The sequence below is a fragment of the Sesamum indicum genome, linkage group LG3, assembly GCF_026168435.1.
Source record: "Sesamum indicum cultivar Baizhima isolate 11 linkage group LG3, ASM2616843v1, whole genome shotgun sequence".
NCBI classification, from domain to species: Eukaryota; Viridiplantae; Streptophyta; class Magnoliopsida; order Lamiales; family Pedaliaceae; genus Sesamum; species Sesamum indicum.
In genome coordinates, this window is record NC_142659.1 from 22,027,942 (window position 1) to 22,041,063 (window position 13,122).

The 13,122-nt window shown below is 31.9% G+C and overlaps 2 protein-coding genes across 2 annotated transcripts; both read right to left on the reverse strand.

Moving 5' to 3' along the window:
* Positions 1 to 975: 975 nt before the first annotated feature.
* LOC105158399 (small ribosomal subunit protein eS1) lies at positions 976 to 3,723 on the reverse strand. The gene is made up of 7 exons (XM_011075152.3): positions 3,576 to 3,723; positions 3,386 to 3,433; positions 3,194 to 3,299; positions 2,067 to 2,204; positions 1,804 to 1,989; positions 1,505 to 1,705; positions 976 to 1,290 (listed from the first exon to the last, which is right to left on the reverse strand). The coding sequence occupies exons 1-7, from the start codon at positions 3,584 to 3,586 to the stop codon at positions 1,198 to 1,200; spliced, it is 783 nt and encodes a 260-aa protein (XP_011073454.1). The 5' UTR covers positions 3,587 to 3,723; the 3' UTR covers positions 976 to 1,197.
* A 1,053-nt stretch (positions 3,724 to 4,776) lies between these two features.
* Positions 4,777 to 7,270, reverse strand: LOC105158529 (protein IQ-DOMAIN 19). The gene is made up of 3 exons (XM_011075312.3): positions 6,620 to 7,270; positions 5,851 to 6,087; positions 4,777 to 5,702 (listed from the first exon to the last, which is right to left on the reverse strand). Exons 1-3 carry the CDS (start codon positions 7,043 to 7,045, stop codon positions 5,025 to 5,027), a joined length of 1,341 nt encoding a protein of 446 aa, XP_011073614.3. The 5' UTR covers positions 7,046 to 7,270; the 3' UTR covers positions 4,777 to 5,024.
* Between the last annotated feature and the right edge of the window lie 5,852 nt (positions 7,271 to 13,122).

Genomic DNA, 13,122 nt, shown 5'->3' on the forward strand with positions numbered 1-13,122 from the left:
GGGATTGGGTTGGGTTGCGGGTAGAGGGGGAGGGGGCAGGGGATTAATTTTATTATTTTTTATTTTTTATGAATAATATTTTATATTTTATATTTTGTATTATATATAATATATATATATTAAAATTGATTAAATCTTGACCCTTAATAATTAAAATTTAGACGTTGAGATGAATTGATTAAATACTATGATTATTATGCAGTAAAAAAAAAGTCAGGAGTCATTACGGCATAACGATCTTTTGACAAAAAAAATTAACATCATTAACTCTAATTAACGGTAAGGAATAAGTGTCCTATATTTAAAAGAAAACATAGAATTTTTGAAATACATAAAATTTTTAACTACATTTTGAAAACAAGAGGATAATATGCAATTTGACCAACAAAATATATATAATTAATTTCAATTTTTTTTATCCCACAATTATTAATAATCTATAATTAAGCCCAAATAACTCATATCGAGGTAAACACCACCTTAACTTACTAATTATATTTTATTTCATTATAAATAAACATATGTACTTCAATTTGGAAAATTTTAATCAATTTTAAGATGGAAATGTTAAGTTAAAAAATAAAAAAGAACCTTGACAATAGAAATATATACACATAAATAATATAAGAGCATTTTTGTCGAAATATTTGTAGAGAGATAAATCTTACACCTGATAATATAGAAAGATTAACGAGGGGTGCAAAGAGCCCTAAAAATTAAAATGGAACAGCCGATTGGTTTGCACTTTTAAGACTAGAAAGACAAAAAATACCCTTCTAAAGGGCATTTTATATTTAGGGGATTTAAATACTTGCACAGTATATGAAATCCCAATCAAAATGTAGAGGAAACACAAAGAAAATATGCATATGGTCTCATGGTCTGGGTATTGAGTTCCAAACGGCCAACATGGTAGATGAACATTATTTCAGGAAAAATCTGCAACTAAACAGTATTGCAGGTAAGATCTCGAAGGAACTTCAAAACCAATGTAAAATGTAATAAGAAAGCCATGTTCAATGGTTCTCTAGAAAGGCCATTTTCAACTTCTCTTAAAAACAAAATCTCTTCCTAAATGGCTCCAAAATCAACTACATATTGCATTCCTGTCTCTGTCTCTTTCAAGGTAATAAGACTAAACAAACAGACCGGAGAAAAAGAGAAGATATGATAGAATTTTAACATGTATCCATCCATCTAGGCCCCAACAACTTCAGTTGCCTCGGCTGCTGGCTCTTCGGCTGGCCTGTCCAACTTCACACCAACATCTTCACTGTAATCACCATGAACCTACAACGACCATGAACATATTAAATTAAAGTGACAGTTCGATACTAAGCTCCACAGAAAGACAAAGTGATCAAACTACAATAGTATATGGGAATGCATCACTTCAAACTAAAGGAACCATAAGCAACAGAAACTAATACTACAGAATTAGCAGAAAAGATGGTAATAGCTGTAATTAGAACTGATACAGGAAAAAGAAATAACAGGAACTTGCCTCCATCAACTTGCCCAGATCGAATTTGGGAGCCTTCAAGATCTTAACCTTCCTGATAAAAACATTCTGCAGAGGGTAGATGCTTGATGTAGCCTTCTCAATCTCTTTTCCAATTGACTCAGGGATGAATTTCTGAACCAAATCCTTGAGATCACAGGATTGTGCTTGGTTAACCATGATCTCCCGCATCTTTCTCCGGATCTAACCAAAGCGGAAAGAAAAATGAATACCAGAGAGGCAGAGACAATCTACATTTCATCAGTATTTTAACTTCTATAAGGAAAAAAATTGATATTTACTTGACGAATCTGGCTTGACTGTGCATAACATGTCCTCTTCTGCTGGTTTACCCGCTTCTTGGTGAATGCAATGCAGAACATCCTCAAAGTATAGTTGTCAGTTGTCTTGACATCTACATGAGCCTCAATCAGTGATTGCCATTTTCTGACAAGTGATCTCAATTTATCAGTGGTGAAGTCCATGCCCTGCAATTCTCAAAAGTAAAGGCCAAATACTATAAAACAATCAAGCACATAAAACAAAATGCTTCAGCTCTTCATACCCAAAAGTTTGTGAGAACATTCTTTCCCTGAACATCCTCAGCTCTCAACCGGATCTTTCTGAAGGCGTGGTCCTCATCACCTTGAAGATCAGCCAAAGACACCTCGAACACACGATGCTTGAGTCCTTCTGAAGCAATCTGATACAGAAAAAATTGTTTAGATATTCCTTCAAAGGAGAATGATGATACTGGTCAAACAACCACTTATACTGGTTGTGAGCTAATAATACACTTTTAATTACACATATTCACACAAAGGACCATTGAGTACATGTAGAGAACTTCAAATTCATCCCAGTTGATTATCCTGCTGAAACAACCAATTGAATTAGCATGAACTTATGCCTTATACTTTCTAGCTAGATATTCCCACAAAGAACCATCAAATAAGTGCAGATTTCATATTCCTATCGGAGTACTTTTTTCTTAAGCTAATCCCTTGTTGGTCTTCATGCTTCCATTGGTTGCAATAATAATGCAGGATGGAACAGAATACCAAAAATATTAGCCTTTTACACCATCTTAACCATAAAGCAAAAATCTTTCATCATTGGTCCATCCTTTGACGAAGATCATTATGCCACTGAAACAGGAGTAATGAGCAGTGCCACAGGAGTGTTAGAGGCTGTAATCTTTAAGTTCCTTTATACATAACCTTAAGAATCCATTTGGCTATTGAGTTTCAGTGTCAAAATAGGCCCACACCTTTTGTCTAAAGAGATTCTCATTTTAAAAGGATTCTGGTGAAGCGCAGGAAATACAAGGAAACAAATATGTTTATGGTATATTTGCCTTCAAATTATGTCTTTTAAGTCCTGAAGTGATTTTAACAAAATCATCGTCATCTCCTAGAATGCAAAACAGAGCAGGACTATTACCAAGGGATTGGCAAGCAAGGCGAGATTCACATAAGAAACAACAAGTGTGTAACCAGAAAATAATTAGTCGAGATGAAGTGAAACCAGAACCGACTCTTACTAGTCGAAAAAGACAATGCAACCAGCTTACAAGATCTAAAACTTTCAGACATAAATACATAATACAAACCGAAATTGTAGAGACGACAAAAGGTAAAATTAACATATGCTTAAATCGAAATCATAAATACCCAAACCAAAAAATAGTACCTTGGTACCCTGAGTACGAGTAACTAGGGTTTTGCCGACGTTCCTGGTGTTGAACACTGACGGCGCTTTGATATCATACCAATCCTTCTTTGCAAACGGGTCAGCCCTATAAGAAAAGACAGTACCAAATTAGCAAAATCATTTTCCAGCAAGAAACCCATAACATATAAATTACTGAACAAAGGCACTCACGCTTTCTTCTTGCCTCCCTTTTTCCCCTTTGAAATCCTCTTGTTCTTCCTGCGGCAAATAAGGAAAAAGCACCAATCAAACATTCAAATCTTTTAAAAAATTTTAAAAAAACAATTTCTATCAAAACGCAGTCATGTATATTCCATCGTGGCGGAGCCACTGAGCTTCGTAGGATAGAGAGAGAATCTACCCGACGGCCATGGTGGCGGAGCTGCTGAGCAATGGAGGACAGAAGTAGGAAACTGTTGTACTTCGTTGCAACGAAAGGCGCTCAGCAAAAACCCTAGAGATTGCGTGCGAGTTATATATGGTTTGGAGCTTTAATCCCTCGTGATAGTATTGGGCTTCTACTGCTTCCTTGGGTGATGGGCTTTGGTGCTTTTCGGGCCTGGAAATTTACAAATTCAAACTTTTTGGGCTTGGAGTTCACTTTTCGCCGTGTCCACGTGCCTAAAATATTTGTTTGGCAAACCATATCTTAAATATCTTATAAGTTCGTATATTTTAAGATTAATTATATTTATTTTTTTAAAAAAATATATAATTATATTTTTTTTAAAAAGTTAAAATTATACTTACGCTCCCTCCAAAAATTCTTCATTATTTGTAATCTCCTTCAGTTAGCATTTAAACTAAAAATACTGTCATCAATAAAAAAAATACATATATTTTTTTAATTTTACTCCCCATTTAATATTATCATATATTTTTTTTATTTATAAGAAAACAAAAATATAATATATATATATATATGGAGTGAGGTTAACATTATCATATTTTTTTTCTTATAAGTACAAAATTATTACATAAAAAATATTAAATAATGAGCAAACTTAAAATTTTATTTAATCTTTTTTGCTAACATTAGTATTTTTTCGTCCAAGCCATAAAAAAAATGCTAGGTTAAGTGCAAATGGTAAATTTTTGTAGGGGGTGTAAGTGATTTTGAAAAAACTTTGGGGGAAAGTGTAATTCCGTTTTTTCAGAGAGGATCTAAGTGTAATTAATCCTATATTTATAAATTATTTATAGAATTTATAAAATATTAGATTTTATTTTAAAAATAATTTTTTAAGGTAAAAAAAAAACCTAGAGGTTGTAAAACGTCAGAACTAACAAATTTTATAATTAATATGATCAAAATTGAATGAGGTTGTGAAAATCTTAGAACACGGAGTTTTTGGATTTTATAAGTTCCTTAAAAAAATTTATTAAAGACGTTTATTATCAAGTAAGTATTGTATGTTTAATATTGTGTTTTGAGGGACAAAAATTATTGTTTATTGTCAAATCATGTCGTTTTTATATATATTTATGTATATGTGTGTATATATATGTATGTATTTATGCCAAAACAGTTAAACAAACATTGAGTAAATTTTGACAAACAATGAAAATGAAAACAAATATATTTTCAACTGTGAGTTGAGTCTAGTTGCCTTGCAAAATTATGCCTCAAAGGCTGCAGCCTAAATGAGCAACAAACATGAAACCAACAACTTAGAATAAAACTACATACAAAGAGCTCCAAAAACATTGCTCCACCAAATAAACAACATCAAGCCAAGAACAAAACAAATGTTACACCAAGTTCTTGATTTTATGAGTTGTAGGGACTTTGATCGTTTCTCTCGTAGTTTTATTTATGATTGAACCGCCAGAAGTTAGTGCCTGTAGTGTTGGTAGTAAGCACAGTGCTAGTCGATCCACACTCGCTGCCCTGAAGCGAAACCGTTGATCTGTCAAGCTTAACCGACCACGGATACTGATAGTTTTGACCCGTTGAACCGACATGGGACGAAGATCTCTGCATCTTGACAGCCTTGGGGAAGTTCCTGCCTTCCATGGAAGCCCTCCGCCTGCTTGTCTGCCGCTCAAACATCTCAACAGGCCGTTGCTTTGGGGCACTATGGGAGCGGAGTTTAGCCCTTGATGACTTGGTGTTGGCCATGTAGTTGGGGTAGAATGGGTACTCGTTGTAAAGGGATTCTGCGTATTCCAACCGTGGATAGGAAAACGTCTGGAGCATTGCTTGATCGGGCTTGGATACAGCTGAGCAGCATTGTGGGCTACTCAGTGCTGCACTACACAAATACTCATCGAAATGGTTGCTGCACGTTCTTGGAGTCATATCAGTTAATGGTGAGAGTTGCTGATATTCTTGCTTGACGGGCGTGCTGTGCGTGGACGTTCTCTGCTCAAATTTGTCGAGTTGTGTGTAGTTTGAGTGACTGTTTCTAGCTCTCGCAACCGGCTTATTGTTGCCAGGATCCATCTCTACAATCTTGATGTCGTCTTCATGTCCCCTGTCAAACTCCTACAAGCACATTGAAAAGTTTGTATTTCAGACATCTCAAACACCAAGATCCAACGGATTCAGACGATTTCTCCTTTGAAAAGTTTGAATTTCAGACATCAACAATTGCAACACAATCAACTAAACAGTAATTCCACATCATACTTACTTGATTAAAGTTTCTGGACTTATTTTCCTGTGAAGGTCTCCTAAGAGTAGATTGTTTTTGGGCAACGGACTTAGTTTCCTCGGCCATTAACAGCCGTCGAGCTCGAGCTCGAGCCTGAACGCTCAGTAGTGCCTGCATGCACCGCAGTGTTGCAGTTGCCTGTCTTCTCACCAAATGCCCTCTAACTAATGCCTGCAGCTTCACTAGTCCTTTCAAAGCATTCAAAGCTTTTCTTGCCTGAAGAAAATTAATAACAAAAATATGAAAAAATAAAATAAAATACACAATTTGATGTGTCTTACTTTATTTATCAAGTAAATTATATCAACATCCTTTAAGGTTATGCCTAATTATATAAATTACTAATTAATGCTTTTTTGTAAAGTTACAAGTGTGTTAGTACAAAGAAGCCCGTGTGTTTATGTAAAATTTCGCTACTAAACAAAAGGTGCAATTGTAATTTTGTAAGGATGGAGAGTATTTGTGTACTTAGACCTACTTATAAATGACAATGTAATGTAATCTGTTCTTATTTGTATTCATCTAAGTGAAACTTCTTACTAAAAAATCGAAATACACCAATCATACTTGTCATGTGATCAGTCACTTTTGTTGAATTCTACACCAATCAAGTATGTTATACTTACCATATAATTGATTCAAGTATATAGTCAAAATACAAAATCTCAAGATACTAAAAATTCTGATAAGCACAGAAAAATATTCTACCAAATGAAATCAAACAGAAATATTATAAAGAAATGCATACCAAATGCGCCCGAAAAACGGACTGAATCTTGACGGCAGCAGCTTCCTCCGCTGCACTGGTCCTCCCGGAGGCGGCAGCCGTCAGCTGAATCACGACGGCCGCCGCTTTGGCAGCAGCCACCGCAGCATCAGCCGCGGCCGCAGCCACCGCCAACGCGTGTTTCTTGGACTCATCCTCTATACGATGATCCACCACATGAGGAGTAGGAATACTCTCCACAGGATACAAGTCCAGCCGCCCCGGCACGGTAGCGGAAGAGCGGCGGAAGCTCCAGCGGCGCTTGTCCTTAGGCGTTGTGGGCTGCGGGAATAACAGGGGAGTCGCCGGGCGATCCTCATTGGCGGCGTTGTCAGCTGAAATCGTCGCATTTTTATTCTCTTTCTTCCCTGTCAGGAAACTCCTTATCCATCTCCCTGTCTTCCCCATATATCCTCTCACTGTCTGATCAGAGACAGAAAACTACAGCATTTCTCGGACAACTCTGCTCGAATGATCGATCTGTTCCTTGGAAACAATCATTTTTGGAACTCTTCCGTTGTTTATGAAGGGATAAGATTGACACTGGTCTGTGGAAGAAGAAACAGAGAATGAACACTGCAGTGAGGGAATTTTGATTCTTTACCTGCTGGAGTGGGCTAAAGAAATTCTTGCTTTAAAGTGACAAATTTTGTGGGGTGGGGGAGTGAAAAAGGGTCCTTTTTGCTAGGTAAAAGTGGATTGGATTTTAGAGTATCAAATCTTTTTATAAATAAAATAAAGTCATAATTATATTTACACCATCTAATTTATATTATTATTATACAAATCATTCATATTTTTTATAAAATTACAAAAATCACCCATGACAGATAAAAAATGTACGTAGTTTATGTAATAATATTGGTATTTTTTTTACAGGTTTATGTGTATTATTTTTCTAAATAGGGGTGATTTGATGCTTTTAGTAGGTGTATGTATAGTTATTTAAAAAATAGAAATTATTTGTCATGTACTAAAAAATATAAATGTAATTATTCCTAAATAAATAATATAATTTTTGTATAATTAATGTGTATATATTCAACAAAATAAAGAATACGACATGATTTGAAATGAAAAATTCTAAGTGGGGTGAAAGGGAAAAGGAATTTTTATTACATTTTATGTGTCACACATAGATGCGAACTCATGTATATATTATACACAATTTTATTTTATAATTATAATTTTATTTTTTAATTGAAAAAACACACGTGCTAACTAGTTGTTACTGTAATATTAATATATGATACAAAAATATGATAAAAAATTCGTAGGGACAAAATAGGTGGTGGGAGTAGCCGATTTGGATCTTTCATCACACTTTCGTACCACATATTACTGTTATACATCAACAATATATATTTTTTAAATTAAAAATTATAATTTAAATATAAATAATATATATACACTCGTGGGGTGTGACTTTAGTATGTGCATAGATGTATGATAAAAAATCTTTCACCAGTAAGTACAGGGGATTGTGATAGGTTGGATTTTCTGTCAGTTTTTAAATTTTATTTTAGCTTATATTTCTTTTAATATATATTAGGCATATAAAAATGGCATCATTTATTATATTTAAAAATATATATGTATAATTTACATATATAAAATATAATAGAAGATTAATTTGCAATTAAAAATAGGGATACTTACGCTCATCTTCCCTGAGATTTAGTATAATTATATGTAGACTTCCTGTGATTTGAAAAAGTACATTTAATACCCATAAGGTTTGCTTCCGTATAATAAATAGGTGCATTCGTCAGTAAAATTCACTAAAAATTAATTGATATTAACAAAAGAAAAAATCGGAATCAAAATTAAAATTTACCCTTTATTGACTTATTACAACCTTATTGTAGATCAAATAAATTGTTTGATACTAAATTACCCGTATAACAGTGAAAATATACTTCTTCGCATGTATTAACGTGTGAGGATATATAAGGGTAATTTGATCATAAAAGAAATTATTGGACCTGCAATAAATTAATAATAAACAATCGAAGGTAAATACGAATTTTTATCCGACTCTTTTTGTTAATATCATCAAATTAAATAAATTTGATTAATGAAAAGATCTATTTGCCAAATGAAAGCACACCTCAAGGCTACTATATATAAATTTTTAAATTATAAAAGATTTATATATAAATATACTAAATTTTAGGATTAAAAAGTGTAATTATCTCAAAATATATATATATATATATATATATAGTAAGAGGATGGCGGGGGTGGTAAGGAAGCATGTGAAATGGGGTCGAGGAACATGGCTACTTCTTGTAAAATACTCTTGTCAGTGTGGGAAGATTTATTATTATTATTATTATTATTATTATTATTATTATTGAAACTTGATTGATCAAAGTGGTTTAGTGGGATCTATTGAATATTTATAATACTTTTGTATTTTTTTTATATATATATAAACATAAAGTATGTAACATTTTTTTAAAAAAAATATGTATTTACGTATGTATAAATTAATAATATTTGTTGATATTTATAGGTAGAAATAGAATATTTCGTACATCCCGTATAAGTAGTTCAGAAATAATTAAAAAAAAGTTTAACATGTAAAAATTTTATGTGATTTTACACTAATATTTTTAAATATTATAATTGTAGGTTATTGGTGTCAAATTTTGTTTTAAGTGAGCTTTGAAAATTAGTTTTGTATTAAAAGGGGGGGGGGGTAAATTATAGTTAAATCTCCTAAAATTTGATATAATTATAAACATCTCTCATTATTTAAAAAATTATAAACGTATCCTCTGATAAAAATAATTATATAGCTCCCAAATAATAAACATAATCTTTACTCTTATTGAATTTAAAAAAAGTATTTGAGAAAAAAAAATAAAGAGTGAATAAAATATATAATGATAGGGTCATGGGGTATAAAAATGTATGGTATGTATGTAGCAGAAGCACATGGGTATCATACTTCCCCAGCTGTTGAAATCTTTACTAATTTATTATATTCTTGTAAAACAAAATGCCACGAGATCCAAGACATGCATCTCAGCTTGTGCATCCCATAATTCATCATAAATAAATAAATAAATATATATATATATATATATATATATTGGGTTAGAGAGAATAAATAAAAAAGAAGTGAAATTGAATGTATATATATATCTATTTTTTGAATTTATGTCTGAAATTGGATGAAAAAGTAGAAATATAAGATTAAAACGACAAGAAATATCAATTTATTTCTTTCTTGTTCTGGCTTTGATGTGTGTTTTGAGATATTGACATTGAAAAATATTTCTTTCATGTGTGTTTTATTAATAAGCTTTTGGCTTTAGTTTTTATTTTTTTAACTAATTTTTATTTATTTTAGTAATAATATACTTATTTTCAAGTTCAAAATGAAGAGAAAGGATTGATTAGTCATATATATTACAAAAGTTAATCTTACGTTCTCAATTTATTTTGTCGTACCAAATAAGAGAAAATATTTGAAATTTACTTTTCATTCAATTATATTAAATAATTTATTATTATTTCACTTCCTATACCATTTTAGCCCTCCTTTTTCTCTCATCGAACCAAACGAAGCCTTAGTTGAGATGATGCATTCAGTTCCCATGAATGCATATAATGACAAGGAGGACGCATATTATTTTGGTAAATTACATCGACATTGCAAGAAGTTAGGTTCAATACAAATACATCCTGTCCTCTATAACTTTACAAATATACCCACCTTTTATTAGGGACGAAATTTTACAATATTGGGTCTTGGTCCAAGATGGAGTGTGTTATATTTTTGGCCCATGACCCATCAACTGGTAGGCCTTTTTATTAAGCCCACCCAAAGGCCGACCCACCTGGAGGCCCTCACCCGACCCGATCCGACCCACCACCCTATACCCAACCCAAGTAACTTACTATATATTCTATATAACCTTAAACCTAACCTATTCGTCTTCCCTCTCTCTAATTGTCGTCTGCCGCCTACCCTTTCTACCGATTCATTTCTCCTATAAATGGGGGTTTTGGCCCTCGACCTAATACACCTTGAATCCGTGTAAAATATTCTGAGATCTTCTTCTCCAAAAAGGTTCTGAGTGAATGGTGGGTCTGTGGTGACTAGTTTCTGTGTTGATCTTTGTGACCTTATATCTCTATGGTGAGGAGCAACCGTGGGTTGGTTTTGTGGGTACGGTGCCAAGTGACCGTGTTCCCTCTTTGACTGAATCTGGCTAATACCTGAACCATTTTCATACATACTGTTTTATTCGTTTATTCTTTAATATTTATTATTACATATTGGTTCTATAATCTGATTTGTATATATAAGGAGTTTCGTACTCCAAATCACCATAATAGTTGAATAGGTGATCTGTTATAAAGGAGATACTACTTGGGTTTTGTACTCTATTGTACAAAATTTTACAAGGAAAAATCGCAAATGGTCCTATATGTATAGGCAGTGACAAATTAGTCTTGTAAGTACCAAACTGACAATTTTGGTCCTATAAATTTTAATTTAATGACAATTTTCGTCATTTCAGCCAAAATTACCTAAAAATTACCAATATACAGGACCAATTTTACCAATTTTCTAATTTTATAATACAATCCCTGAGTTAAGATACATTGATACTCCTCAGAGCTTGTATTTGTGATTTTACAAAGAAGCATGAGTATTTGTATAACTAAATTTAATTTCATAGAATGTCGATGCAATTTATCTTAAAATATTTTATATGAATCAAATATAAAAATATTAAATACCGTAAATCATACCATATCAATATAATATAAATGCTGCCATACTAAGATGTCATGAACTACGTAATTTAATATTTTCACACTCATTCTAGAAAGAAAGAAAAAAAATTGTCGAAGGGCTTCACATGCAACATTTTATTTAGACCTTTTCGTCGAGGACATATGTCAGGTCATTTTACAGTTTGCTACCTAAAATTGACATTGGCAAACAACAAAAGTAATTAACAACATGTGATGGGCACATTATTGGATTTTATTGCTACGCCATAAAAAAAAAAAAGAAAAAAGCTATTCCCAACATTTTTAATAGATATAAATTAAAAATTAGAATAAATAACTATTATTAATCATAATTGTATAAAACTGGATATCAAAACTCAACTTATCAATATCAAATAGATTTTTTTGCTGTAATTATGTGCTATGGTAAGTATTTTTGTCATGACTTTTAGCTACTTTCAGCCACATTTACAAAAATTATCACGAACAATTATTGTGTGACCGTGGTTAATGACTATTTACTATAATTTTTATTTTTAATCATAATATATTTAATTTTGATTAAATATTATATTTTTTTTAATGTGCTTTCACAAGTTATTTCTTTTTTTGTTTTAATATCTTTCTCCAAGTATGTTATGTACTTATTGGGTCCAAAAAATTCTTAACGGGGTATAATTGATTTCCACGTATCTAAAAATTGCAGAAATTGCTGAAAAATAATAATGACAATGAAATATACGTACAAGTAAAACATTAACATGAAGCAACATTCCATGGACACATTCTTCAACAATGATAGGCATTTTGATTTTGATTTATGATATGAAAATCCTATTGAATAATGACTACTTGTCGTTTCTAATTTATTATGAATTACATATACATATATATATATATATATAAAATGTATTTTTAATACTTTTGCAAGGACAAAAATAGAATTTTATTACAAGATAATTTTATTATTTCAGAAAGGGCAGAATTTTAAATTTTATATGTTCATTGATTACATATATATCTATACTATGACTAAATGCAATTTACTCCTTGTGATATGTGAAATGAGCAAATATTCTTTCGCGAAAAAAAAAAATTGCAAAAAATTGCCACCCCTAGTATGTTTATCATGGGGAGGTGGGGCGGTGGGTGATGGCCCCATCCCTCCCCCAATTCATTTTTCTTTTTATTTTCTTTTTATTTTCTATTTCTTTCTTATTTTTTTAATTTAAATTAAATATTTTTTTAAAATACCCATTATGCCCTTTCTAATTTCTTAATTAATATAATTTGTCCCTAGATATTATAACGAATTTCAATTTATTCCGTTCAAATTTTATTATATCCCAATTTCAATGTGTAATTTATTTACTAATTAAATTCAAATTTTTAATAATTAACAATTAATCTTCCAATTATGTGAAAAATTCTACGGACGTCGCAGAGAGTGTAAGTATCCCTAATAAAAACTATATTACATATATCTGTGTTGATACCATGTTGTGTCCTAATCTTTTTAAATTTTTCGTGTCTCGTGTCCGTGTCATATTGTGTCCGTATTGCCATGTCCGTGTCCAAATATCATAGCTCCATCCTTACATTAGTGGATCAAAATTATATTATCTATATGTCTACAAAAAACTAAAATCCTAAGAATTATGAGAAAAACAAAAAAAAAACAAACGTGTGTATGGCCTAATCAATTCATTTGTAAAGATTCAAACTCA

Coding starts and splice junctions, on each gene's coding strand:
- LOC105158399 (XM_011075152.3), bottom strand. Junction 1,990..2,066: donor ATGTTCTCACAAACTTTTGG/GTATGAAGAGCT, acceptor TGAGAATTGCAG/GGCATGGACTTCACCACTGA. Junction 1,291..1,504: donor ATCTGGGCAAGTTGATGGAG/GCAAGTTCCTGT, acceptor TGGTCGTTGTAG/GTTCATGGTGATTACAGTGA.
- LOC105158529 (XM_011075312.3), bottom strand. CDS start 7,045: ATGGGGAAGACAGGGAGATGGATAAGGAGTTTCCTGACAGGGAAGAAA. Junction 6,088..6,619: donor CCGTTTTTCGGGCGCATTTG/GTATGCATTTCT, acceptor AATTTTCTTCAG/GCAAGAAAAGCTTTGAATGC. Junction 5,703..5,850: donor AGTCCAGAAACTTTAATCAA/GTAAGTATGATG, acceptor ATGTGCTTGTAG/GAGTTTGACAGGGGACATGA.